Genomic DNA, 27,769 nt, shown 5'->3' on the forward strand with positions numbered 1-27,769 from the left:
TTTAAGTGTTAACATCAGGAGCCAAATTTCAGCTCCTCAGTGGTAAAATATTTGGCTAAGCAATTTTATTAATAGCATTTTCAGTTCTCTTAAAATTTTCTCTCTTCAGGTTTTACAGAGATTAGCAAATTTACCATTTACTGTTCCAATGACTATGGAATTCTGCATAAAACTTTTTTTCCCTCTGTTTTTACCTGTAGCAGGAAGCAATAACACTCTAGCAAGCAGCTCATATGTTCCTAAGTTGCAAATATGTTAGATATGTAGCTTAGAATAAGTTCCAAATCAACTGTACACCCTGAGGGTGGAAACTAAAGTCAATAGTACTCGTAAGCAAACTGATATAATATTTTGCTAGTAGTAATTTCTAAGTAATTGAAAGTGAGACTATAACAATTTATGTTGCTGTCAGTTTGAGCTGTTCTGAATTTGACTCCAGGCATCAGCTTCAAGTGATTACAAAGAAAAAACACTTTCAGAGGAGTTATGATAATCAGAAAACTTAACAAGCATATATTTCCCAGTTTACGTTTCCAGTTAAGGCCAAATAATGACAGCTTGGAAGAACTGAAGGAGTGTACACAACTTGTGTATATATCTCAGTGTCTGAGAAGTCCTTTGAGACAATGCTAACAAAATGAATTATATTCTTCCACAGTATCCTTCCAAATTCTGTCACCCACAGAGTGTCACAAAAACTTTCTCCATACACTTCTTGGTCAACTCCCTGATTAAATGCAAACACCACTGATTTACAGAATAATAGGGGTGGCTACTGTCAGGCAGATTTCATATTTAGCTCTCATACAGAAGACAGGTGATGTGGAACCAGTATGCACAGTCATCTGTTTCTGAATCTTCTTTTTCAAGCTCTGTTGTCTTCTCTCAGTGCCTCAAAAAATGCTAAGAGCTGATAAAAGGCAGGGCGCTTTTCTGGTAGCTAAATGAAGCAAAGGTTATGGATATGGTTATTTAATTTTGAAATCATTCAGTGATTATGAGGTAAAGAAAACTAAAGTTACTTTTTTATCTATCTTATGTTGTGATAGCTTAATATTATTTCTTTGCATTAACATGTCCTCAAAATTAAGTTTTTTTCTCATTTTTCTGACAATTATATTAAAACAAACAAACAAACAAAACATCACTGGCATTTCATGGTATCACGAATAATGTGCCAAACAGTTCTTTTTTCCTGGTGACAAACAAGTCATGGTCCACAGACAGCTGACTAAAATATAGATGAAGCGGAACAATAAATCAGCATAATTCTTGGCACAGAAGAGGCAGAGCTCTCAAAATAAAATGAACATGATCAGCATTTAACTTACAACTCCTGGAAGATTCACAGATGGGGTAACACATCCTTCTCATTCTAAAGGTGGGGTTATTTCACACACTTTAGCTACCTAAAAAGGTAGACATCCTATCTACATTTGCTATTTAAGATCTCTGTATAGGAAAGCAGGTATCTTTTATTCTGTGGTGGCTAAGATAGAAAGGACAAATGACCATGGTCCTGTAATCATGGAAGAAATTTAGACAAGTAGCTTAGCTCAGCATCCAAATTTTAAACCATTAAAATTAAGTGAGAAGAATCTCATCCTGTATATTATGTTGATATCGAAGGTTATTTTAGTGTTATTTGTTTAAATACATGGTTCTGAAAAGAACCCCAGTTTCCTGTTCTAACAATGTCCTGAAGTACGCTGCTATATAGAATGTACTACACACGGGCAATGGCTTTTATAAGGGATATTTTCCACTATGAACATTAGTTCAGCTATCAGCAGGTACTCCTAGTGGCTCCTATTATTTTGGTTTTTTTCCAGTTTATATGTGCAGATACACATACCTCATGCCAGCAGTTGTACATTATCTGGTAGATGATGTCTGAAACCAGCTGCGGTCTATAAAGTCTGTATCCTTGAGAAATTTTCTCAATCACCTGCATGTTATCATAAAGCTCATAGGGCTGCTTTCCCAAAGTGAACACCTCCCACATTAAGATACCTGCAAAAATGTTCATGGCAATGGAAGACAAGACATGAAAGTTAAGAAATGGAAGATAACCCCTTTTCCCAGAGCAAGACATACATGCAACATGTAACTGATCAGACTCTTTACAGAGAATATTGTCCAAAGACAAGTATGGAGATGGCTGACAAGTGTGATTCTGTACCCAAATATAAAAAAATTCGACTGCAGGAGAAGGTAAAGTTAGATTATAAAGTTAGTTATAAAATGTATTGAATGTGGACAATAATGGAGAAAACCCAGGACATAGCTATCCATGGACTGAAATTTTTACAAAATACATACAAACATCCCCTGATATATCTATGTGTGTACAGAGAGAGAGGAAAGGAAAAACAAAATGACAGGTACAGGTATCTATGTTTTTACAGAATAACAAGAAAAAAATTTTATCATTTTTTTAAGTGAGTGGGACATATACTCCTTTGGTATCAGAAAGACTTCTGAATACTTTATAGTGTCACCTACATATATCTATAAAAACTGGATTATACTGAACCAGTAGAAACACTGGATAATATCATAATCATTAGTTCATAATGCTAGCTTTGCAAGAAACATTTTTTTTGGTAACTGAACATATGTGATAATCATGCCAACCATAAAGTAAAAAAAAAATATGAAATATTGACATATAATACTGGCAGTAATGATTTTTTTAAAAAGAAATTTATTGGATCTTTGATGTCCCTCCAGCTTGACGACTGGGGCATTGTAGTATCACAGCAGGATCAGAATAAAATAGTACCTGAATCCCAGCTTTCCCTGATGAAAACATTAAAAACCAAGATTATTTGTTCTCTGACATCTGCTTTTGGGATATAAATACTTCAGTTCAGTTCTTTAGCCCTTTAAACGCTTTAGTTAAAAACAGCCAAACAAGAACTGATGGATCCTGCTCTCCCCTTGCTTCCACTGCATCAATGGGTAATGTTAAAACGAGAAAAGACCTAAGGAAAAATAGTGTTTCTCATTGAAGTTAATGACAATATTGGAGTTAACAACAATAAAGCCTGGAGCCAGGATTTCATCGATAAGACCAAAAAGAAAACATATCACCAGAAAATCTAACTTCTGATTTAATCATATATATTATAAATGACTTGTAAAGGGCATGAATGGGCTGCTGCTCTGCCAGATTCATCATTATTGGGAGACCAGCTGAAGTTTAAGCAGCAGCCCAGCATTTGGAAACACTTTTTAATCTTTTTTATTCCCCATTGTTCAATGTCAAGAACAGTGGGATGCCAATCTTTCATCAATTTGATAGCTGCCAAAATTTTCCTACAGGAGGAGCAAACCTACATAAGTGGAATTTAAGCCCATTCACAAAAGGCTCCTTTTCCTTTGATACCTTTTGCAGACCTTTAGAAACACTGAACAGGCTCCAGAGATTTGTAAATCAAAGCTTGAAAACCACCGAAGTAGAAGTTCAAATGTTTGACATTCTTGGATTAAAATGACCTGCAAACGCATCTTATTTTTGCTGAGATACAGAGACTCAGCTCACACAGACTTTTCCACACCTGGCTTATGCACAGAGTCCACTCTGACCTCTGCGACTAACAGAAAATCTCTTTTGACTTGGTCAGCACTGATTTATGGTCTGGATACACCAAAGATACCATTTGATCCCCACTGCCAACAGTTTACTTTACCGTATTAAACACATATATAGCAAATGGGGAGCAGGCAGAATTTCTATGTGTCCAAAATAAAAACACTAGGGCTAAAAAAATCCAAAGATGGTAGGGCTTTGATGCATAAAAATATCAAACAAGAACATAAGCTGTAACTGCTTTTTACATTCCTTCAGTGTGTAAATGTCTAACATTTCTTCTTAGTAAGCTGAGGAAATCTAAACGTAATAGCATATATGCATACATATTTATATGTCAAATTCCATACATACCAAAGGCCCATACATCTGACTTGCTGCTGTATTTGGTGTAATGAAAAACTTCTGGTGCTGACCACTTCACTGGAAACTTGGTTCCTAGTGAACTTATGTACAGGTCATCCAGAACGTACCTACAATGCAAGAACCAAACTTGGTTGTGATTGAGTTACAGTGAAATACTATTGACTACTTCTTCCTTGTACATCACAAGGTTCCTAAGAAAAGCCCGGGCAGAATCTCAAATTCCCAAAGGATACCTGATAGAAGCATTGGCTATAAGCTATAGAACAGATCATTGCTATTGTCTTATCAACTTATAATGCAGAATCATAGAAATGATTCTGTAAGGTCATTCTAGCCCAGCCTCCTGCTCAAATAGGATTATTCCCAACATAGATCAGGTCAACCATGGCTCTGTGTAGCCAAGTCTTAAAAGCCTCCAAAGATTGCAGTCTTGTAGTCTCCCTGACTGGCATGTTTCACTGTCCCACCACCCTCCTGGGGAAACAACTTCTTTTACTCTCCAGCTTGAACTTCCCAAGCTACTGCATGTGGCCGATGTCCTCGTATCACCTGGCACCGATAAGGCTTATTTGGCTCCATTAGATTAGTAACTGTAGGTAGGTATAGGCAGCTTTTAGATCCCCTCTCAGCCTCCTCTTCACCAGACTAAGCAGCCTGCCTCCTCAGCCTCTTCTCAGAGGACATGTTCTCTAGGCTGCTCATCCTCTCCAACTTCTCTCCGTTGAGGCTGCTGATTAAGATGTTTGGCACCCAAATTAGGTGAAAATCTTGTACACAAAGTAAACTCTGAGATTTCTTTAACAAACATGACTAGTAAAATCTCTCTGCTGCAATTTGCCTTTAAGCCTTAACTTTTTGAGACAACAGAAAAACTTTATTCTAACCCCATAATGGCTTATGGCCATTAATGGAAAGGAGACACAAAGAGCTGTATCACACACCATGGCTTAGCTTTCCTAAAAGCCAGTTGCTACCTGATCAATCCCAGTAAGCTGTATGTACACTAATATCGCAGCTTCTCAAGGTTCCCAATTCTTTTACTTACCTAGTCATCCCAAAGTCAGATACTTTCACGGTAAGATTGCTGTCAACCAAACAGTTCCTAGCAGCCTTTAATATGCAAATGAGAAGAGACATGAGTGGAAAAAATACAAAAGGGAGCAAATAACATGTCTTGGTAATTTGCTAATAATAATTTCTGTCCTCTAGCATTTCAATGAGTAATGACATTCTTTGATTGAAGCAATTAAGTTTGGAACTGTAAGGGAACAGTAAGTAGCTCTCTTATTTCACTTTTTGACTACTGATTGAAAACATTCTTTACCATTATCCCAGCTTTACAAATAAGGACATTGAGGGAGGAGGAAAGAGAGATGAGAAACACACATTCACCTAGAAAAACAGCAACAGAGCCAGAAACTAAACCTTGTCTTTCAAATGGCATCCTGCTCCAGGGTCCTTTTCTGTAGTCTCAGAATTTACCAAGGCATCAAAAAGGGAAAAAATTGATTGGATTATTTGCAATGCACTACAGAGTGGAGCAGTGAAAGGTGATCTAAACAGCTTGATTTATGAAAAGTTCAATATAGGCCTAGTTCTGCAAATGATCACATAGGAACAGTTATCTAAGGCTGTATTCTCTGCCTGCATGCTTAGTAATTTCTGTGATGCTATTTGCATTTACAGTTTTCAACATGAAATCAAGCTGAAGTTTTATTTCTGTTTTCCCATGCTGCAGAGCCAGTTTTCAGGAAACTGAGTTTATATTGACAACTTGAATTCTGCTACTTAAGTTGTCTGGTATTCCTGATTTCTGAATCAGAGTGTGAGAACTGGTGCAGTATGGATTTAACAACTTTGTTTACACATAAAGACAATTCTCTGAAAGCATCAATAAGACATGTAAAATGCTAGCTAAGGACATTGCACCCCTGTTGGAAAATTAAGCAAGTCTGTAACATAAGTAGTGACAAATCTTCCAACATATTTTTATCTAGAGTTAGAAGGCAAAATACTGCTACTGACTCTGAAGAACAATGCACCAGGAATCTGGCTAGATTCCCTTTTAATAGGCGAATAATGTAATGGCTTATTTCCCCAAAGCCAGCATTCTTGAAAGCTAAGTTTTGCATAAACTTTCAGTCCAAGTCCTTGAAAGGTCTGATCCCTTCATCAAAAGCAACTTTAAATACTTGCTTGAAAACTGGCAGACAAGTGTTTTTAAAAGAGCTAGGTAGCTGCAGGCTTTCAAGTTCTGCTCCTGCTTGCAATGCACCAGAGTAAATTCCACTTTATCCTAGTAGTGTTCACACTTGCTTTATAAGAGAAATAGCTCCCAATTAGATAAATCCCTAGCTCATCAAAAAAAAATTTAAGGGACCCAAATCTTTAATATTGCACTACTTTCTCCCAGAGGACTGCAGCATCTTTGGACAGAACCATTCTCTTCAGTGGACTAATTTTACAATTGGATGTCTGTGCTGCCAGGTGGTGCATAAATCTTTGATGCTAGAGCCCATAAATGCAGGAGCACAGCATGCAGTGCTGTAGACCTCCCAGGTCAGCTATGAAGCACAGCATATTAGCTTGTGGGCAGTGCTGTTTACACGTGGCTTCAGTGCTGCTCATCCAAAGCTGCCTTGTAATGAGCCAGCTGGGTGTCTCTGTTCAGCAGACCACAATGGTTTCTGGGGTGAGTGCCAACAGAGCCAGTGCAGCTGTGGGTGATCCTGAGGGGTAGGACTGCCTAGTGTTAGGTCATCCCCCTACCTTCCCTGTTCCACTTCTCCCGTGGGATAGCTTACCAAATCTCTGTGTATGAATTGACAGCTTTCCAGAAATGCCATAGCATCACAAACATCATAACATATTTCCAGAAGCTGAAGGGGTTGTAGTTCCTTCCCGTGACTCCTTAAATAGCTAAGCAAACAGCCATTAGGCATGTATTCCGTCACTAGATAGATGGGATATGATTTTGAGCATACACCGTACAGTCTAACAAGTTTGGGATGATTCAGTTTCCTGAAATAAATAAAAATAAAATAATCAAAGAATGAATGGAGATTCTTCTGCATTTCTTAAGTTTTGTTCCTCAAATATTAATACAACATACTGAAAGAAATTATTGAGACTGGATACGGTCCTATCTGACTTCAAATTTTCCTTTCCAAGAAGAACTGAGCGTCCTTCTGCTGATTACTTTGAAACTCAGTATTGATGACAATCCAAAGAAGACTCAGTATTAATGGAGTGACAACTTTATAATTCAAACCTGAAATAGGATTTAGCAGCACAAAAGTGCAGCCTTATTGTGGGAGAAAATAGATCTAAGTTGGTGGGGTGGACCTTAGACCTTAAAGTTTTCTACTAAAACCATGATGCAAAAATTTCATATTGAGAATCCTGAGCCTACTATCAGATTGTTAATTGACAGGAATGTAGTGCATTCCTTCAGGATATGAGATACAAAAAATATTATTGAATTCATATGATTCAATTATTGTCTCATGGAATTTCACTGGAAATTCCAACATCCTTACCTTTTCAGAGTCAGAGACTAAAATTTCAAGTCTCATGCTCATATTTTTCACATTTCTCTGTTATTGGTCTGTCTCTCATTCCTACCTGCAGGATGTCAGGAACAGCTTTATAACCATTTCCCTATAAATGCTAATGAAGCAGAGTTTTAAGTGACATATGTGGAACCTCTGAAGTTGTGGAAAGGATGTTAACTGAAAACTTTGTAGATGGTCGTATCAATCTTTGAGAAGTTCTTTTGGTAATACTTCAAATATCCGATATGGCTACCTATTTAGCTTGTGCCTAATGTACTCAGTGCTACTTAATGATATTTTAAGAGGAAATTCTCTTTCCTGTGTGTGCTATACAGTACTGGTTAATGTTTGAAGACATCATTATTTCTAAATAATTAAGCAATGCCATAGCTTACATCATGGTCTGAGCTTCTTCTATGAATTCATCTTCTGACATTGCTCCCTCTTTAATCATCTTTATGGCCACATCATATTGTCCTTTCCACTTGCCCAGATACACCAGTCCAAACTGACCACTCCCTAGCTCTCTCAACAGGACAATTTCTTCTCTTTTCAGCTCCCAGATTCCTAGTGGGACAAAAGAAATTCCTTTAGCAAAAAAAAAAAAAGGACAGATGCAAGCATTGTAACCCCCTCATGCAATCCCTTTGCTTTCTCTGGAGGGTTGCAGAACCATGCAGCACAGAAGCAACATACCTGTCTCTCAGCTTTGTGTTTAAGTTACAGAAGGAAACTACACTTCCTACAAGTGTTGTTTGCTGCTGCTTAGGTTTAAGCCATGTAAATAGATTTGAGAAAGATGTATGAATCAAATGATGATATATTTTCTTGCAGGAGATTGGAGGACAAGTATTACTGTGTCAGGTAATGTGGAGAAGGGAAAGAATGGCCATGACTCAGATGTGCTGGGGAAGGAAGCATGCAAGGTCTTACACAGTTGATATAAGACCTGACATAAAATGCCTTAAAAAGGGCACAGCATAGAAGTTGATATAAAATGCCTTTGCATTCACATTGCCCTGGATGTAGACTAGATGCACACGTAGGAATGGGTACCCTATTTCATAGAACCGTAAAGTCTTGATGCTACACTGGACAAGAGGAAACTGCAGAAGGAGCTGTTGACTGAAGGACCATCCTTCCCAAATTCTCACGTTGCCTCCCGCATGGACAAGCAGAAATGGCCACCAAACAAAGATTCTGTACCCTCTGCAAGCCTAAAAGCAGCAAAAGTCATGATTTTCTGGTTATTCTTTTCTTGGTGGCCAAGACTGACACCAGTTTCAGAAAGAAAAGTTATCTTCATACCATTTCCTAATGAAGCTGTGGATGGGACTTTATTCACTTGTGTAGACACTGCATGCCGGAGCCTTGTCACCATACCTGCAAAGAAAACTTGTTAAAGGTTATAGTATATGCACGTGTCTTCTGAAATCAAAGAAAATACAGGGAAATTAGTACCCCCTCTCCCTGCCACATTACAACCATCCAGGTAATGACAGATATTCAGTATTCAATATTCATCAGCTGCTGCATCACTTCACAAGACTGAAAATTTTCTGTGCTTAAGGGCTAGTCCAGCAAAGGTATTGCAAGAAGAGGTAGTACGATACCAAAAAGCGCTGTACAGCAAAGGGAAGCAACTGTGTGGATTGTGCATATGTTAGATCAAGTTCCACCCAAACTCTCCCAAAAGATGTTTCAATATTTAAAGTATTCAGTATTGGAAGAGATTCATCATAATGCTGAGAAGTCCGGAAGCCTAAGCCAAAGCTAATCAAGTAGAAAGAACATATAGGATTACCGGCTGAATTGTGCTGATGGTAGTGTATAAGCTCGGGAATTGATTCAAAACAGTAATTTTCAGCGAGGTAATACTTGTTCTCAGGGTTTTTGTGCACATGATAATGTTTGACTGTTCCTTTTTTACTTCTGAAAAACACCACAAAGTGCAGTACATGTCAAAGCCTTGCAAAGTGCCTTCCAGCCCATGCCTTAATAGATTAGTTTGTTGCTGAATGAACTGCACCACCCCCAGTTGGCCAAAAAACAAAATATGCACTAGATATCACCAGGAAAACTGTTGTATTTGCCTTAGTCTTCTTTTCCCCCCTTAACTCCTGCTGGCTATGTGGTACAGGCTCTAGCACATTGGAGACTTCTGCTGTATACTCTAATGTAGTCTGATGGTTAGTACTTGTCTCCCAACAGTTACATCTAGAACAAAAGACTTTCACATGCTGCCCTTGCAATGATTCTACAACTAATTTTGAAGACATTCCCTTTCTCTTCCCCTTCCTATTCCGCTTTACCTTCCCTTCTTTCTCTCTCACTTTTGACACCCCGCTATTCCCCTAGATTATGTGTCTGTTACATGCCTATGTTTAGATGAGACAATCCTGGACCTCCATTCCCCCATTCAGGAAGCCACTATCATGTATGAATTCAAGTAACTAATATGACCTGGATGTGCCCAAGGTTCACCTTTCACAAAATATAGAGATTTTGTTGTTGACCAGTCACACCAAGCAGCATGCCCATAGCATGCTCATAGAAATGGTACACATTCTTTGGATACTCACTCAGGAACCTTGCTGAACACAGACACAGTATACATTCCTGCTTGGCTAGATTTCCGAACCATAAAAGCACCTTCTTTACCCTAATTAAAAAAAAAAGTTACAAGGAACAATGAGGTTGGGATTTATTTCAGTGAACTTTAGGCTTTTACACTGTAATATCCACAAAGGAGAGGAGAAACGTGACTCATTTGACCACCTTTAAGGACTACATTAGGACAAGATGAACTACGCCCCAGAAATATTTCTCTCCACTAAAAAGAGGGTCCAGGTAACTGATTGTGGTATCTCACTGTAAATGTTTTAAATTAGGTGAGTTGTACCCCACCCCAGACATGAAGCAAGTAGTCTGCAATTTTGTTTTTGTCTGAAGACACAGGTTTATGACTGGGGAGATGGAGAGTTGTTAACCCCATCTCCTTCCTCATGTTCCCTCCAGAGACAGTACACATTATAAGACCCAAATACTGCCACATACATCCCATCTGAATAAAGTTAACTGGAGCCAGGAGTATCCAGTGCCTTTTGGGACTGGGACATAACTGCCTTTCTGCAGTGATTTGCCACACTTGAATTTCATTCCCGAACGTATCATGCAGGTCAAAGGGAAAGCATGCTGAACCAAGACTCCCAAAGGATTGGGTTATATCAAAGTTTTTCGTGGATGTGTACCAATAAGACTGGCTGTGAGAAAGCAGCAAGCCACAAGAGGAAAACTTGTTTACACAGCACACTGAAGGGCAAAGCATGGCTGAGGCTGGGTCTCCTCCAGGAAGGTACATGGACAAGTCCTTCTGCCATTGTCTGCTGTAAAGACTTGTACACCCGACTAGGCCTGTGATGTTGTCCATCCTTGCTCTTAGTCAGCTCCATGCAGCCAACGCTCAGTGGGCATAGCACTGAGTTTGCTCAGGGTTATCTGCTTGTCTGGGTGAACTTCTTTTACTCCATATTTGTATAATGTAAAACTGTCACAGAGGATTCCTCTAGACTAACCAGCAGAAAGAGCCACACCGGAGCAAACAACACAGGCCTAGAGGTAGAATCAAAAGGCAGAGCTTTGAGGGGAAATGCACTCAGTGAGGCTTTGTTCCAAGCATATTTTAGAGGTGCATAATTTGTTCATTTATGTAGAAGAGCCATTAACTCATCCAGGCATTTTTGGAGATCTATTTATCGACACTGAGTTAGCACAAGAGTTTCTAGCACTCTAATACTATAGCTATTTGAAGAGCGTCAGCATCCTCTAGCTACGCAGTATAGCAAACACAACAGACACAGAAACATTTCCATGGTTGTTCATATACAAGTGATAAAGGATAGGTAGGACCTTCTGACGGAGCAGCTGCTCAGACTGGGTACGGGAGATACTATCAGCATACCAACTGGAAAGAGAAATATTGGGTTTATTATTCACAGGCTGATTGCTGAATATTGCACAGCAGACACAGAAAAATGCCAGACAAAATCTTTTCAAAACTGCTTTTAAAAGCCAGAGAATAGAGCTGGGACTTGTCCTGCATGTGTGATTTTAGGCCATGAGATAAAAGGGAAACCACTAGTTCCCCTCTGCTTCCTCTCATCCATCCAGTGGCTCTTCTCCTGAAATATCTGGCCCCACCCTGTGACTCTGACTTTTTACAGTAAATCCTTGGAGGAGGATCCTGCTGCTCTAATGCTCTGCCAGGAGCTCTACCAGAGGTAGTTTGTTCTGTCTCCTGCAGACCACGACGCGGCTAACTCCCTAAAAGCTGGGAGGTGCGTAATTCTCCTCTGACCTTGAACCTTCTGGTTATCATAATATTTAAGTAAACTGAGAGGTCCCAAATGGAGGAAACAAGCCTAATACGCTCTGTCAGATCAGTTCAAGGAGCTCCAATGAAGTATTTTTAACAGTTCACTTTTATGAAGAGTTCCTTTATTAGTATACTAGGCTAATTTGTCTAAATGCCTTTTTTTTGTCTGAAAACAAATACATTCATGCCTCTGAAAGTCTGTAGGCAGTGATGTTGCTGATGATAATATCTATCATTATTATCATTATTATGACAGCCATCTCTAGGATACTACTGCTTTAGGTATAGCGGACATGTAAAGTGGAAAGACAATCTCTGCCCAAAGAATCTTTGGGTCTCATGAAGACATGTTCTATATACTCACTCATGCTTAGCAATACTCTGCTCTTCTGCCAATGTCTGTTCACTGACACTGGAGTTTCCGCTGAAAAGACAAAACAACATGCTGAAGTAGTGCCTTCCTTAGGTTAAAAGTCATACTACATGTATTTTTTGAGTAGTTATGCCATGGTCTAAGGTGCATATTTAAAAAATTTGAGACATATTTAATTGTCTGGATTTCTTTATGACTTAGTAAACACTCGTACAGCCTTTCCCCTCCACTGTGCAATGTGTTGGAAAGCCAAATACTCTCTGGGCATGCTGTAACCGGCAATGAAACGACATATCCCTTTAGTGACCTTATGAAGAGATTGCATCTACCTTTTCAAAATTTACATGGAAGATTTCCAAAACCACACGACCCTAGACTTCCCAAATAAATGTTCTTAGCATAACAGACAACAGGATGAGTTCATGTGGCAGAAAAAGAGGCCTCTAAAATAACCTCTTGTGCAGAAATAATGATGATTCTTATTTATGCTGCCTTTTACGGGATACTGTAAGAATAGGGAGTAGGGGTATTTTTAAGGACACCTCTGAATCTTGTCCAGTATGGTTTACTATGAGACAATCTGCTATGTTTCTGTCAGATTTTCATTCAAATACTTCAGCATATATCTAATGCTTACAATGTCACGTCACCTTACTGAAAAGGAAAAGATGGGTCTAATGTATCACTTCAATAGACCTGGATTCCCTTTACCCTGCACAGGACTACTCACATGGGTACAAAGGCACAAGAGTGCTAGCAAGGCTGATTTAATGCTGAAGTGAGAGTACAAAGGTTGAAATCCCAGCATCATTGAAGACAGTGGCAAAACCCTATTGATTTAAACAAAACCAGGATTTTCAACTGTTGTTTTATGAATTAATGTATGAGTCAAATTGTATCTGATTCTATGCCTTTCAGGAAACTTTATGCTTAGTACTCAGAAAGTTATTTAAAAAGAAATATATTCCAGAGATATTGCCTAATCTTTACTAGAGTGGTGAGGAAAACATTTAGGCAGTGGATGGCTGCATATTGATTCACCTTGGCTCATCATCATTCAGAGATAACTTTCTCAAATAAGCACTTGGTACGAAACCTTCATTCCTGCAAAATAAACAGTTCACAGTTTAGCTATCGTACATGACTGAATCTTAAATTTGGTCACTTAAAATAGGAAAAGGGATTAATCAGAGACCCGCTTTTTAGAATGCCACCAACAGAAATTCTCATGGTTAAAACATTTCTGCTTTTACCTACCATGTAGAAAAATACAGAAGTAATTTGTTTTAGAAAATTGCATTTCAATGAAGTACTCTTTTCGCTAGTCATTGAAATGGCTTCTTCCTCAGTGATTGGCTTCATTATATGGAAGATTGGAGCAGCTGTTCAACAATTTCATTACATGCCATCTCAGCTGCTGTGATGAAGGACGGCAGTGACTAATGGGTGCCAGCAGAGCATCCAAGGTCGAATGCAGAAAGTCGATAGATAGGCTCAGCACTCTTCCTGACACAATGCCAGATGCAGCTGAGAAGCTAGGCTAAGTGAATATGGACAGCTGAGCTACCACTTAAAGCAGTTGGCAGTATGGCATGATGGACTTAAGTTATGGGGTCCAACAGGCCCCCATAGTTGTATGTAGTTGTATGGGGGATGGCTGTATGCTGCGTCCATCAGAAAAATAAATGGGAGGAATAAATTGTATATTTGAATATAGATTGACACAGAAAGGAAGAATTTCTTCAACACAGCTCTCACTACAGAGAAGAAAATGGAGAGTGCATGAAACCAGGTGAAAGAGGTAACTCCTGACACTTGTTCCTACTACATTCAAGAAAACAAGATCTTCATTTTTTTTCAAGCAGAATTTAAAGGTTTTGTTATGATATATATGTTATGACTTGTCCTTACAGAATGAATACTACAAAAGCCTCAGTTTCTCAAGCCAAATAAAAAACTCTAAATGTCCCCCTTTCTCTTGATCTCTCTCTGCTCCTTAGTTCATCTCAGAGCCCTCTACTCAGGCTGTATAAGCAGAGCTGCCTGTATCATATGCTTTTACATAGCCATAAGCAGTCCAGTGAAGGCATTTAGGAGCATATCTCAGTTACTAATTTATTATTGTCTTTGCATTGCTGGGGTTGTGTGCTGCTTTCTTCAGCCAGAACAGTATGCCAGTCCTGTGAGTTATAAATTGTAGACACTTTACGTTAAGTTAAGGTTGCTTTATTTGTTGGTTTCCTTGCAGTTGTAATCTTTGTCAGTAAATTATGAGTGGATCAAGTAATTTTATTCCAGACCAATTTGGGCATGTCCTAGCTCAAAAATTCTTCCCTTCCACATTTCTATCAAGTATATAGAATCAAACTCATCATGAGACGGACAAGCAATCTTATTCTTCCAGGCAGCTCCTGTTTGTTGCACTGCCTTTGTCTCCAGCGTACTCCTAAAGCTGTTTCTCATTTAATAACTTGGGAAAATACACTCTTTTCTGCCCCAGCTGGACACTAATGAAAAATAGCTTATTTTGAGTTGCTGAAGGGGATTCCTCCGCTTGTGAACCTCAAAGAGAACAATTAAACTCTTCTGTTCTGTGCAGGTTGAGGTGCCCTGTCTCTGTGGAAAAGTATTGCTAAAGCTGGGGAGAGATGGAAGTAAGAAATTATTCATGCTTCAGCAGTTTTCACTGGTCTCCCTGCTGTCACTGCTATTGCAGTATTAACAGTGATTGTCTACAAATGGTTTAGTGCAAACAAGAGCAGCAACATCTGTGAGGAGAGGTTTTATCTTTTTATTCCCTTAAACTAAATAGTTGGAAAAAATGGACAGCTTTTGTATATGCAAGCCCTTCTTCAGGCACGTATCAAAATTAAGGCTACTGGGTAGTATCTTAGTATACTAGGCAGTGTCTCTTGTAAATCTTACCCAACAGGCAGCCAAGGATGGTAATGCAAATGGAGTTGTCCAGAAGACAATAAGGCTTCTAGAGGAAGGTTCAAAAGCTACTAGGGTAATCCTAACATAGATCCTGAAACGTACCAGGACTGCCTGCATTGTTATCTATGAAGATGAGGTACATGGAAGACTACGGTCATAGTACAAAAGTATTCTGCTGCACATACTTACCCATCCAAATCCCTTACTTTCCACCAGTCAGAATCTTCCTCTTGCAATATGTAGTATTTATTGCTTCTGACAAGCTGGATAGCTGAATTTCCTTCGGGTTCATAGTTGCATTTGGCCACAGCCATTTTCAGGACTGGCTTGGATGGGGATAGCACCTGAAGCAGGTTTCTACGTTTCCTCTTTTGAAGACAGAGGAAGTAAAATGATAAGGAGATGCAGAACAGGATATAGTAAGAAATAACACGTGACAAATACATGATCACTTATATCTTCAACAGGTAAAATGATACTAGGGAAATTAATCAAAGCTAAGAAGATGGGCACTGGCAAGCAGCTTTTTCCTCATCCGTTTAGAAACACAGCCCAGAAACTGTTGTCCACATTTGTGAGGCTGTTGAGGACAGAACCAAGTTCCATGGTAATGACACCAGAAGCAATTAACTCTGGGTGGAGGCTGACACTGCTGTAATAGGAAGCTCTCATTACCAGGATTACATGATAGACTTGACTCCCTGCCACTTATCTGAAGCTGATACTACTTAATGAACAGTTGCAATTCATGTGCTTTGGACACCACACGATCAAATTGTGCTTTACTATAACTAAGTGCGATGATGTCTTGTTGTATCAAAAGACCCCATCACAGTATTATAAAATAACTGGTTTTTTGAATGGCATTTGATCAATAGGTAACATTACTTACCATGAAGCATGACAAGCATTAGCCAATTGTTACCACTAATTGCTGAAAGCAAAAAGCTACGTTCATTCTAAATCATTCCCTTTCCTTACCATGTTTTATTGATGTTTCTTTACTAAGCATGTTGGGTATAAGCAGTCCCACTCCTTGGTGCCTAAATTTTCCTGTGCAGGGTTAAACAAGTGTAGGTATGTAACTATGGGGTTCATCTTACCTAGCTTTGACCCATGTCTTCATGTGAAATATGTCATCCTACAGAAGTGTCTACCTCTCATCACTGCTTGTTGATGACGTCTACACAAATGACTTGGATGAGAAGACTGGCATTAAAGTTAGGTGACATCAGCCTAACCATACGCGAAAGGGCATCTAAAATTAAGGCACTCAAAGGCATTTAGAAATAAGAGAAATGTAATAACTGAGAAAATCCAGACATCACAATTCTTTAAAAGCAGAGAAAACTACACACAAAACACTGACAGCAAAGGATGAGAGAAAATAATAAAATAAGAAAGACTCAGGAAAAGAAGCTCCAAATGCCACTGTAATGCAATGCCAGGGAAAAATGCCAAGTGTCCTGAAGCAGGCTGTGATTCCTTTAAGTCAAGTCCAAGTGACCATGGCATTGCATGTTTGCTTGTTTCTTTATTTGCTTTTTAAAAATTTAAACAAGGAGAAACCAAAGAGCCAAGTGAATGCCTGATTGAGTCCACTGAGCCAGAAGACACACATGATCTCTTCCTGCAAACACATAAAGTCTCAATCTGATCTCACTAAGCTCTAGCAGAGATACTCATTCTTTAAAGAGGTATCACTCCAGCAGGGTCCTATTCATTTGACTAGAAGTAGGTCTGTTACTCATAAAGAACTACTACTCGAACCCAGTAAGGGTGGCTCCTGTTGGTCCTACCTGACTTCGGTAGAAAGGAGCTTATAGCTAGAGGGTCTGTGTTAAGCAGGATTCAAGGCTTAGACCGCCCATTTGCTTTGTGGGATAATGACAGAACTAGAGTTGCCTGAGGTTGTCAGAAAGATGGAGAAATTATAATACAGAGATTAAACTGTTTTCTCTTTAAAGCATGTAGTGATGTTAGAGCAAGCTGATATTCAGTAAATGTGTTTATGAGCTGATGTGTACCTCTGACATTTGGCCTTGGTAATTTCTGGAGATTAAATTATTCTTTCTTAATTTCCCGTGTTTTGCTTGTGGAATGATCAGAGTGTCAACCTCTGATGGAGCTTTCATCTTTGTGTGTGAACAGAAGAAATTGCAAAGTGTTGGCCAAAGTAAACAGTATAAGGAACCATTATCACAGAAATGAGTTTTGCTTTGTCCAACCTGTCAGGGAAAAGAACCAGCCAAAGTTGAGCACATCAGATTTTCATCCCTTTGGGTTTCACTGCTGGATGTGTATTTGATTGATGCAATATTCTGGACTTAATCTGTAACCTGGTACAGATTAATGTCCTGATTTGTGTCCATATGTACAGTTTTCCATTTCCAGCACTGGCTGAAAGCCCCAGAGCATTTCCTAATAGTAACTGAGTGGATCTTATTATTTCCTTTATGCTGACAGTGATATTATTGTGGTTTTCATATTGATGACTGTGCCACTATCATCTGTAGAGAGCCATAGGTGACAGTCTGAGATTCAGCTGTGATGTGCATATGGGGAACAGTTACTAAGTTACTATCTGCAGAACGGCACCCGTACCGTACAGCTGGAAGCATGTCCTGGATCACTTCAGCTCCCATAAAACTTGTCCAACACATAAGCATGAGAAGATATGTGTGTGGACTCAGTGGACTTCTATCTGATTTACTGCAGTATTGGTCTGACCTACGTGAATCATTTGCCGTTGCAAAGACAGTGGATGCCAGGCACCAGCAGCGGTGAAAGTGTTTCTCGGGCAGGAAGCTCCTGCTTCCTGCTGTTATCAAAACACAGGTGAAGTACCCACTGGTTCCAATGAAGGGAGCTTTGTGCCCACTATTCTTTGTAACAGCATCACTCTTTAGGAACCAACTCCTCTGTGAGAGGCTAGACATACAATGCTGAACTGATGAAAGAGAAAGAGGCATCAAAGCTGCAGGATGTAAGCACGCAGAAGTAATGCCTCACAGAAAAATGTAATTCCTCTGGTCTGTTTTGCCAAGGTGCCAAAGTAACCCCTCTGGTCAGCTGGGAAAAAAGCAAGGGAGCAAGGCTTGCAGAGGCTGGTGAGGTGAGGGACATGAACTGACATAGGCAAAAGGAGGGCTGGGGTACAGTGGTACCTCTGATGATCAAACTGAGTAGATGGAAGGGCAAAGTAAAAATGTGCTGAGAGCTTAAGGAAGTAGCTCTGTGACTAAATCAGACTGTACCTCACCAAGAGAAGTCAGTATTAGCCTTATTAACCTGATTATATCATATGGCTTGGGAAAATGAAGACAAGTTGTTCTAACCAGATGTGGTAGTTATTATATCTGCATTTACGGAACCTGTTTTAGAAGTACCCATCTGAAAACTGTCATGTCCCTGCTTTTTAAATTTCCCTTTCAAAATATCTTCTCTGAACCCAGGCAGATGATAATAATAAATCATAAAGGCGTAGCAGAAGCCAGCATGGTCAGAAGCAGATTTGCATGGCTGATGATCTCTCCAGATAGACAAAGCATCTCCTGATGGGAGCCAGGCAAAACAGACCATGGTATTCAAAACAAGTTATGCTGCTGCATGTTCACAATGCTATTACTTTCAAATCTCATTATCAGAAAAAATGTCAAAAGGTTCTTTATTCATAGCTTCTTTCCAAGGTTTTATTATTATTTTTCGTAAAGCTCCGTTTTACAGCTCTTTTGATTTTATCTTCTGTCTCTTGATAATCTGTGTTTCTTAAAGCCTTGGCTTTTCATGTCAACTGTACACACAAAAATTCCAGATTCTTTTCTTGTTTTTTTTTTTTAAAGTTACTTTCTGATTAATAGAGACAGGCTAGGAGATAGACCCAGACTGTATTCTAAAGGTACAGAAGACAAATGAAATTAAAGCAGGAAGTAAAAATTTTAAAATCCCATGATTTGAAACCCAATCTGGTTTAATTTAGAGGAGGCTGGGGTAATGATCTGTGAATACACAGACAGACCATACTGTTAGTCCTTTTTTAAATAGATAAAAACATTGTAACTTAAGCCACTTTGTTCTTTTCTATTCTTTTCTCATTGTTACTTCATTTCCACCTACAAACCTCAATAATTAGGCTGGGCCATATAACCAAGGTCAAAGACACCATGATTGCTCTTGTATTTGTACTGGAGGTGATAGATGAGGAAATCGGCATAGCAGCAGATCTTCCAGTCTTGCTTTTATTCTTAACCCTGCCAACCATTGCCCTTCTTCACCTAGAAATTGCTAGAGGACTCAAGCAGAACTAAGCACAAGCAGTGCTTTTGGCACCCTGGTGTCCTGTTTTTCTCTTTGGGTCTGTGAAAGCCTGGCTTTCTCAGAGACATGGCAAGGCCCAGTGGGTGCTGGTGGGACACCACACTCCTGGATTTCTCTCCTATATAAAGTCAAGATTTAGGCAAGAGCACATAAAGAACTCAGATGCACTTCTCACTTCATTGACTTAGAGGCTGTCTCTGTAAAGTTGGGCTAAACATACATTCCTAACCAGCAATCTGTATTCCTGACCCAACCCCAGAACAGCACAATGTGGGACTTGCCTGAGATAAATGCAGTTCATCGACCATTTCTCACCCATGCAAAGCCGGTATATTTGTTTACATCTTCAGTTACAATGTTTTCTCCAAATACTATGAGCACCATTTTCACTGGGGAGGGTGGTGGAGGGGAGTTTCTGGCATCTCTAGGAATGGGGACCTCCTACACACTAGACAGCTAATTTTTATGGCATTCCCTGATCTCACAGGAAATAGGTGAAATAAAAGACATCCCAGTACCGCCAAGAGGACGTTAAAATGAACTGAATGTGGCTGAGACTTTCCCAGTTTGCCATTTACAGACCATGGAAGAGGGAGATGAGTCCTTCCCTCTGACATTCTGGTGGACACAAGGATGCTGAAGCTGCACTGCAGATTAGAGGTCTATGCCAGCTTCCAGTGAGGGTCCGTCTGCAATTCTCCATCCCATCCCACAGCCCTCCCTACCATTTGGATGCCGGCTCTTTTCCCGTAGTCAGATACTCAAATGTTTTCACTTACCAGCGTTTGAGGGACTGGAGGCAGTGGTTTCACAGACCCAGTTGTGCAACACAGAGTCACATCTAGATAAGAGGAAGAAATTAAAAAAAAAAAAAGCAATGAATTTAAGTAAGGTTTTATTTCATGAGGCTTTCTGACTTGCAGATCTATACAGTGGCAGCTACAGCATCGTAACAGCTGACATTTCACCTCCCTGAGGTATCAACCTGCTTTAGCTCTATATTTTCCAACCTTCTCTTAATTCAAGCACTATCTTAATATCTTTAAAAACCCCATCAACCATTGTTTTCATCTTTGCCAAAACAAAAATTCAGGGAAATTTGTGGTTGTATTTAGCTCTGTGGATTTCCCAGTTCTATTAGCTTATTTGATTGTATACAGAGGGAAACACGTGTATGCTTTATTTTTATTCTGGGGTGGTTTTTTTGGGTTTTGTTTTTTTTAATAATTTAATTGACACTTTTAATCTATGAAGCAGTGATTAAGAAATACTGCTTTCAATTACCCAGCGGTTACAAGGCTGAGGCTGTCTGGAGTCGTCCCTACACAGACAGTCTCCCTGTGCACATCTCTGTTAGCAGCCTCAGGAACTTATTTAGGAACAAATTTAGAGTAGATACAGCACATTATCCTGCATGCATTATTATCTCAGGCATAAATTAAGCATTCAATATACAAAAATTCTCTTTTTAATTCTTCTCTTGGCTAAGAGATCCATGATTGGTAATGAAGTATTTCCTTGTCTTTGCCACTAATGGGAGGTTTCATGGCATTATCTGCTTTTTTAACAAGTGGTTTTGAAGCTAGGTATGCTATTCACATTGCTGTTACAAATCAGCTGACAACTCTTTACATCATCTAGTGTTCCATAATGATGAATCCTGTAGTAATAGTAGATAAACCTATGTCATTAATTTCAATTTTCAGAAGCAAATGCTATACTGTTACAGTCAGTCTCACAGATTTAAATCAGGGTCCTAACTGCTCACACCTACATTTTTTTGATTTAACTTTTAATTTTGGGTTCATACTTTTTTGATTGTGACTGTAAATGCTTAAGACTAAGGTTCAATCATGATTGAAATCAATGGATCTAACAGTGCTCTACAATTCCAAATAATCAAGCTTTAAAAGGCTGAAGCCCAAATACTCATAAACTGCTGTTCCCTTTCCCAAGTGTGGCCTTTCACTGTTAAGCATGTACACAGACATGAACATGTGAAACCTAGGAGGGAACCGCTTTACAAATTTTCCTCTCTCAGTCTTTACAGATAAAACCTAACCCCCCTAAATAACTGATATGTTCTACAAAAATACTTTAGGAAAGCATGTTAAAATAAAAAAAAAACCCCAACCTGCTGCGAGTTAAATCACACTGTTTAGAAAAAAAATCATATAGTTATATATTAATATAATAGTTTTACTTCTATTTTGTTATGAAACAGTATTGGTTTACACTCATTCATACACACTCTTGTGCTGAACTTCCATTGTTTCTACCCATTCAGCTTATGGGACCTCATTGCTAGAAGGGACTTACAGCATAATGTTACAATTTAGCTAGAGATCTTAAGAATAAGGAGAAAAAATAATTCCACCTGGTTTATTTTGCAGGTTAAAATGTGACTAACTTTTTGATCAAACACAGCAGATATAATTGAGTGTACTACTTCCCCCAGTTATACCATAAGCTACAATGTATAGTGGCTATGATGTTAAAAGATGCTTAGCACATACGTGAAAAGGTGTAAGCAGATTAGCTTTTATATTGATTACGCTGCCTTAAATGTCCATGTGATTTGGCAATATTGTGAAAAACATCAGTGAGACTAATCAATGAAATAAAAGAACACATTACATTTCTCCCAGATTGTACATCCAGGGGCTGCTTTACAGGTCTGGTTGCAACAGAGAAACTGCCCGTCAATGAAGAATCCTTTATGGTACTTGTTTAGTAAATCAGAATTGTCTTTAATTTCTGGAAAGCACAAAGAAACCAAAGAAAACATGACAGGCTGCAACATGGGAATGTGCCTTATGATCAATAGAGTCTGCTGCACTAAACCATGGGACCCCGCAGTGCTTACCAACTCCTAGCTCTAGGCACACATCCCAGTCACATTTTTACCTCTATACTGTATTCCTCTATGCAAACCCAAGTCTGAAATCCATGCCCCTCAGCTACCTGTTTCTTTGAGAAAGAAACCTGGGTGTCAAAAAAGAGATACAGTACAATCCAACAAAGCACCCAAAGCCAAAACAGGATCCAACAGCTATGATTCAAAGTCATGGATCTAAGAAAGATTTTATTATCAATAATAAAACTAATGAAAAGAAAACATTTTAATATATCAAAATATGCTGAATAGTTTCCTACAACTACCTACTGTAAGAAAATTATATTAACCAATACTCAGTATCAGAAAAGATACTCAATACCCAGATGGCAAATCCAAACTAACATATTTTTGTTAAAACACATTTCTTATTTAAGCACACCAAAAGGAAACACTGTCACAGAAATGTCTATTTTATATTCAGAGAACTGGTTTACTCTAGGAAAATGGCCCCAGTAGTCTCACTGTGCTAGTGATACATTGGATCCATATCTAAAGAAATGTAGAAGGTGTAGAGTGAGACTTTAAAAACTGATTATTTCAGGACTGGCTTTCTCAGCTCTGCTGCAGTGAGCCATGGAAAACCTAAGATTCCTTAGCATGTGAGAGAGCAGGAAAAGGATCAGGGCAGCCCTTGGCAACAAGTGGTTTTTACACACTTTTTAAGAGGCTTGTAGGCAGTCAAATACTTATGTTGTTATTTGTGTCATGAGCATTACAAAATATATCAATTACACAACCTTTTTCTTCAGATATTTTGTTTTCAAAAAAATTACTGAAAACCTTGGTTTCTAGAAGGCTCGATGTAGTTAGTTTGCTGAATGCTTCCCATTCTTCTTCTGGTCCACATTCTCCATAACATTGGCAAATTAATTGATATACTCTCACTTCTGTATATGCAAGGGGAGTCACAGACAGAGAGGTAGCTCACACATGGGCTTACAAGTTCATTCACAGCCCATTACAGATTGCCTATTTTTGTTTCTACAACGGCCAGCACGTGTGAGGGCTGCCTTATTCAATGTGAGGTTTTTCCCTTCACTGGAGTTACACAGGGACGCAGTTTTCTGCTTTGCATGACTGTGCTTTTGCTTCATTGAAAACAATAGAAATTTCCCTGAAAAAAGAAGAGGAAAATGCAAAGGAAAAAGCACTAGCAGTACTGGTTATCAAAATGGCGTTAATGCAGCTAAGCGCTATGCTAGCCACATCAGGACCGCTTGTGCTCTATTAACCTGCATTGGTAAAGGCTGAACGTATGATGAAGATTTTAAAATGCCCATGAAAAACATAAAACTAAGCTTTGTTTTGCCTTATTTCTTACTAAAACTTTCAGCCTTTAAAATTTTTAATCAGTTCTCAAAAATACCATGCATTTCAATCAGTCCGTGCGGAAGTATGAATGAGACTACAAACAGGTGACAAAGAATTGCGCAAAATGATGGGCAGGAGCATTTTCCTATCTCTCCTCATGTTATTTGGATATTTTGGTACACAAAGCAATACTGTTACCTTTATGCAAAGCTGCAAGCCACCGCTCCCGGCTCTCTTCATTAGCGGCATAGATGTAGAGAATGCCACCCTTGTACACAATCTGGAAGACGTTGGAAAAGCCAGCATGGTGACAGTGTACTGACTGAAAACATGCTACTGTGCAGGAAGGGAAAGGAGAAGGTGACAGGAGCTGACCCATACTGAAGTTCATAACTTAGTAAAGTTTCTCAGAGGTCACATATTATTGCTGTTTCGTATAGATACTTCATATTTAATATGAGTAAATATAACTATAAATATAAGTATAAATACAGATATAAATATGTTTATATAAATATATACCACCTTAACCAAAGTGAATCGTGTCCTAAAGCACAGCTGCAGAAACAAAGAACAGTATTGAATATTTCTGGATATTCCCATCTTCTGTGTAAGAAAGACCTTATAGCCCACATATAAACTCTTTCTTTCCACTGCAGTTTTTCCACATTCACCTTCCAGCTTTTGGCTCGTGTTACTCAAAGCCAGACTGAATGCTCACTGAGGCCAGGAACACATTCCTGACAGTGTCCAGTGACAAATACTGAGGCAGAGTATATGCTCAGGGCAGCTGTACAGTGATCAGGGAATCCTGAGCCAAAGGTGATGCATTTATACATAATACCCTTTGAGAGGTACTTTTCTTCTATGAATTTGTTCAGTTGTCTTTTTAACCTAATAACTAGTATCTACAACATCCTGCAGTAAGTAGTCCTACAGCTTAGCTACACAATATGAAGTGTCAGCTGCTTTTGCTTGTTTTCAGCCCATCTTCTGCTAGCTCCGTTTGATGCCTACCTAATAATTACTAACATCTGCTTTGCTTTTTTTTGGATCACATTTAGTACTGGGCTGACTCTGTGTGTGTGCCTGTGTTAGGTCAGGGTTTCATTTCCCTTGTGTGCACTGCTTTTCAAATGCCAGTGTATTGGCATTCCATTACATTCGTTAGACTGAAGAGCCCTTGTCATTAAATGTGTACTCCCACTGGTAAGTATACATGACTGATCAATTTACTTCCTGTCTCTTTATTTAGTTAAATGGTGGAGCCCTGCTAGCTTTGCTCTTCAACATGTTATCTATCCAATCTATTAGTCATTGCCAAGTATCTCCTTTGACCTCTCTTCAGTTTACAACATCTTTCTTCAATTATAGTCACCAGAACTAGACACAATATTCTCCTGGCAATCACAGTAGTGTCAAAACATATTGAGTGCTTTTACTCAATATATGCCTGCTTCCATGACCAAGGATGCCATTAGCTCCTTTGGCCACAGCATCACAAGGGGAATTTGTACTCATTTATCAGGATCCTGAAGTCCTTTTTAGACATCGTTTCCCAGAACAGGGTCCTCCACCCTGTAACTATAGCATACACTCTTTTCCCTGCTTAACTGGATTATGCATTCCTGACATAAATACACTAATTTAAAATAAATGTGTCTTTCAGTGCAACAAAACTGGGGGAGGAAGAAGGGAAAGGAAGACTGGAATGACACCTGGGATCAACAAGGCAGAGAAGTATCTCTCATGATGTTGTTCTTGGGCATGGCAGTTATTGTGGGGTCATGGATTAACGCACTATTCAGCAACCCCGTTGTTCACTCTAGCAGCCTGCCGCTTGCGGTTGCACTGTTTAGCAGTGGCACTCGAGAAGGGGATCTGTGGACGCTTCTCACATCTGCATGTCCCACTGCCCATAGAACTGAGATTGATGGAGGCCCCAGGAGGAACCTGAGCTGGGCAACTGGAACAGATGAAAGGCAGCAAATTTGAAGTTTTCTCATCACATTTAATTCTGGAGCATGTGTAGTGCTTTGTGCAGCTGCATCTTCTGATACAAGGTTTAGCCTTGGATTTCCTGACAGTCGCACATTTGCATGGAAAGAGAAAGTAAGAATTAAAATAAGAGTTTTAAAGTGCTTAGTTCTGCCTTAAAATAACTAATGATCACCTAGTGAAGGGATCTATAGATTCCAGATAATCCTAAAGCAAATATCTGACAGACCTTTGAACACAAAAAAGCCAAAACTTGATCTAAATTCTACCACTGTCAATTAAAAATGTTTCAGCAAAGTCACAACTTCAGTAATAGGGACTGATTTTCTATTTGCTGTAATATCAGTAGCACTCAGCAATATCAGGTATCACCACTGAGGACAGGAACACTAAGTGTAACCTTAGGATTACCGGCATATTCCACATGAAATGCAAATGAAACAAATTTCATGGCTAACCTGAAAAGGATATTGCCTCTCAGGAGGTGTTGATTCCTCAAGATTCACTGTCTCAACACATCGGATTTTCTCAATCTCAATTGACCCCTTTTTGCTTCCTTTTTTCTAAAAGGGAAAAAACACAGCAGACTGTAAACTAACATTAACACAACATAAAATATTCTAGTTTTACGATTTTGTACAGTTTCGTGTTTCAAGCTGTATAAGCCATAGCTTCAGGTCGGTTAAACTCTAAAAGAAAGGCAGTATAAACCTCCCGGTGCCCTACCTGCATCAAATGTATTGATCAAATTCCTTTTTAAGTCAGTGACAAGAATTACAGGACACAGCCCTACATCTGAGAAAGCACTTGCTGCAACTGCAGGAGTACAAGGCAGAAGAGGGGACTAGGAGGAAAGAAGAAGGAAGAATGGAGAGGAAAATACCTTAAGGGCAAACCAGAAGCCTCGCTGTGGCATTCTCACTGAGCTTCCCTGCAGTTTTGTAACGGGATGGAAGTCACAGGAGGAGTCCAAATGTATGAAAAGTAGCAAAAACTTTAAAATAAGTTGCCTGGGACATAGATTTGCATTTCTGGTGGGAGAGCTGAGCGAAAAGCCACCCTTTTGTGATATAAAGTCACTCCTTAGGAAACAAAGATAGTTTAACCATCTGTTTTGTGCAGCTGAGGGATGAGATTCTGAACTAATTATGCCTCATACAAGTAACTTCTGAAGCCAGTTATTTACGTCAGTTCAGAGGGAAGCCTGAACAGGGAAAACATCCCTATTCAAGACAGTGTGTAAACATATGTCAGTGTTAATTACCTGCTTAAGTTCTCTTTGGAAGGACACAAGCAGATGCTTAATGGTAAGCACAACTGTAAGAGTTGTTCTGAATAGAGACACTCTTAAGCCTGCGGCTCAGTGTTTTCCTGAAATGAAACTGGGATTTGATACCCTATAATTCTACTCAAAACAAAGCACACCTGTTGTTCTAACACATGATGTCTAATCAAGTTTCACAGAAGAAAACCAGAGGAACAAGGTGACACCGGAAACTCTTAGAACAATTTACTTAAAAAAATTATTTCTTACCCCTTTGTCATATTCATAATAAGAAACGTTTGCTTTTGTCAGAACAAACAACCTTTTCTTGTAATTAATTGGTGATATTTTTTTCTTCTGTTGTGACTTCTTTAAAAGAAGTTCTTCTAGAATTATTTCCTTTTCCATTATATTTCCCTAAAAGAACATCATAGTTACTTTTATTACTACTATTAATAAACATAACGACACCAATTATAGAAACTGTAATAATGAATATATTAAGTGCAATTGTCCTCTATATGTTTTATAAAATTTTACAGTAATATATGGTCACAAAGCGTGTGTTTAGTACTGCTTAAACAAATGAGGTTGTTTAGCTTATTAACTCAGTAAAAACAATTATAGTATAAAAAAATTAAGCTTCATATATACTGTAGTTCTAACAAGGCATCTCTGTTACTTCAAAAGTAAGAAATCCTTTAAAAGGAGGATCTCTCCTTTCAAAGCCGTCCACCCTTCCTGGCAAAGAGCAGAGTTTGGTTTATGCACGAATATATT

At 39.0% G+C, this 27,769-nt stretch overlaps 1 protein-coding gene across 1 annotated transcript; it reads right to left on the reverse strand.

The window, feature by feature from the left end:
- Positions 1 to 865: 865 nt before the first annotated feature.
- Positions 866 to 27,397, reverse strand: BMX (BMX non-receptor tyrosine kinase). The gene is made up of 17 exons (XM_064444814.1): positions 27,260 to 27,397; positions 26,184 to 26,288; positions 23,926 to 24,007; positions 22,155 to 22,274; positions 20,297 to 20,358; positions 15,390 to 15,568; positions 12,255 to 12,314; positions 11,425 to 11,479; positions 10,098 to 10,177; positions 9,320 to 9,447; positions 8,824 to 8,898; positions 7,911 to 8,082; positions 6,766 to 6,982; positions 5,007 to 5,071; positions 3,950 to 4,068; positions 1,856 to 2,013; positions 866 to 940 (listed from the first exon to the last, which is right to left on the reverse strand). The coding sequence occupies exons 1-17, from the start codon at positions 27,395 to 27,397 to the stop codon at positions 866 to 868; spliced, it is 1,890 nt and encodes a 629-aa protein (XP_064300884.1).
- Positions 27,398 to 27,769: the final 372 nt, after the last annotated feature.

The sequence above is a fragment of the Phalacrocorax carbo genome, chromosome 1 (assembly GCF_963921805.1).
Source record: "Phalacrocorax carbo chromosome 1, bPhaCar2.1, whole genome shotgun sequence".
NCBI lineage: Eukaryota > Metazoa > Chordata > Aves > Suliformes > Phalacrocoracidae > Phalacrocorax > Phalacrocorax carbo.

Excerpts from the sequence above, each read along its gene's own strand:
- BMX (XM_064444814.1), bottom strand. The coding sequence starts at position 27,397 with ATGGAAAAGGAAATAATTCTAGAAGAACTTCTTTTAAAGAAGTCACAA. Across the intron at positions 12,315-15,389 it reads AAAGTAAGGGATTTGGATGG|CGGAAACTCCAGTGTCAGTG; the intron begins GTAAGTATGTGC and ends TTGTCTTTTCAG. Across the intron at positions 9,448-10,097 it reads GTGTTCAGCAAGGTTCCTGA|AAGTAAAAAAGGAACAGTCA; the intron begins GTGAGTATCCAA and ends GGTGTTTTTCAG.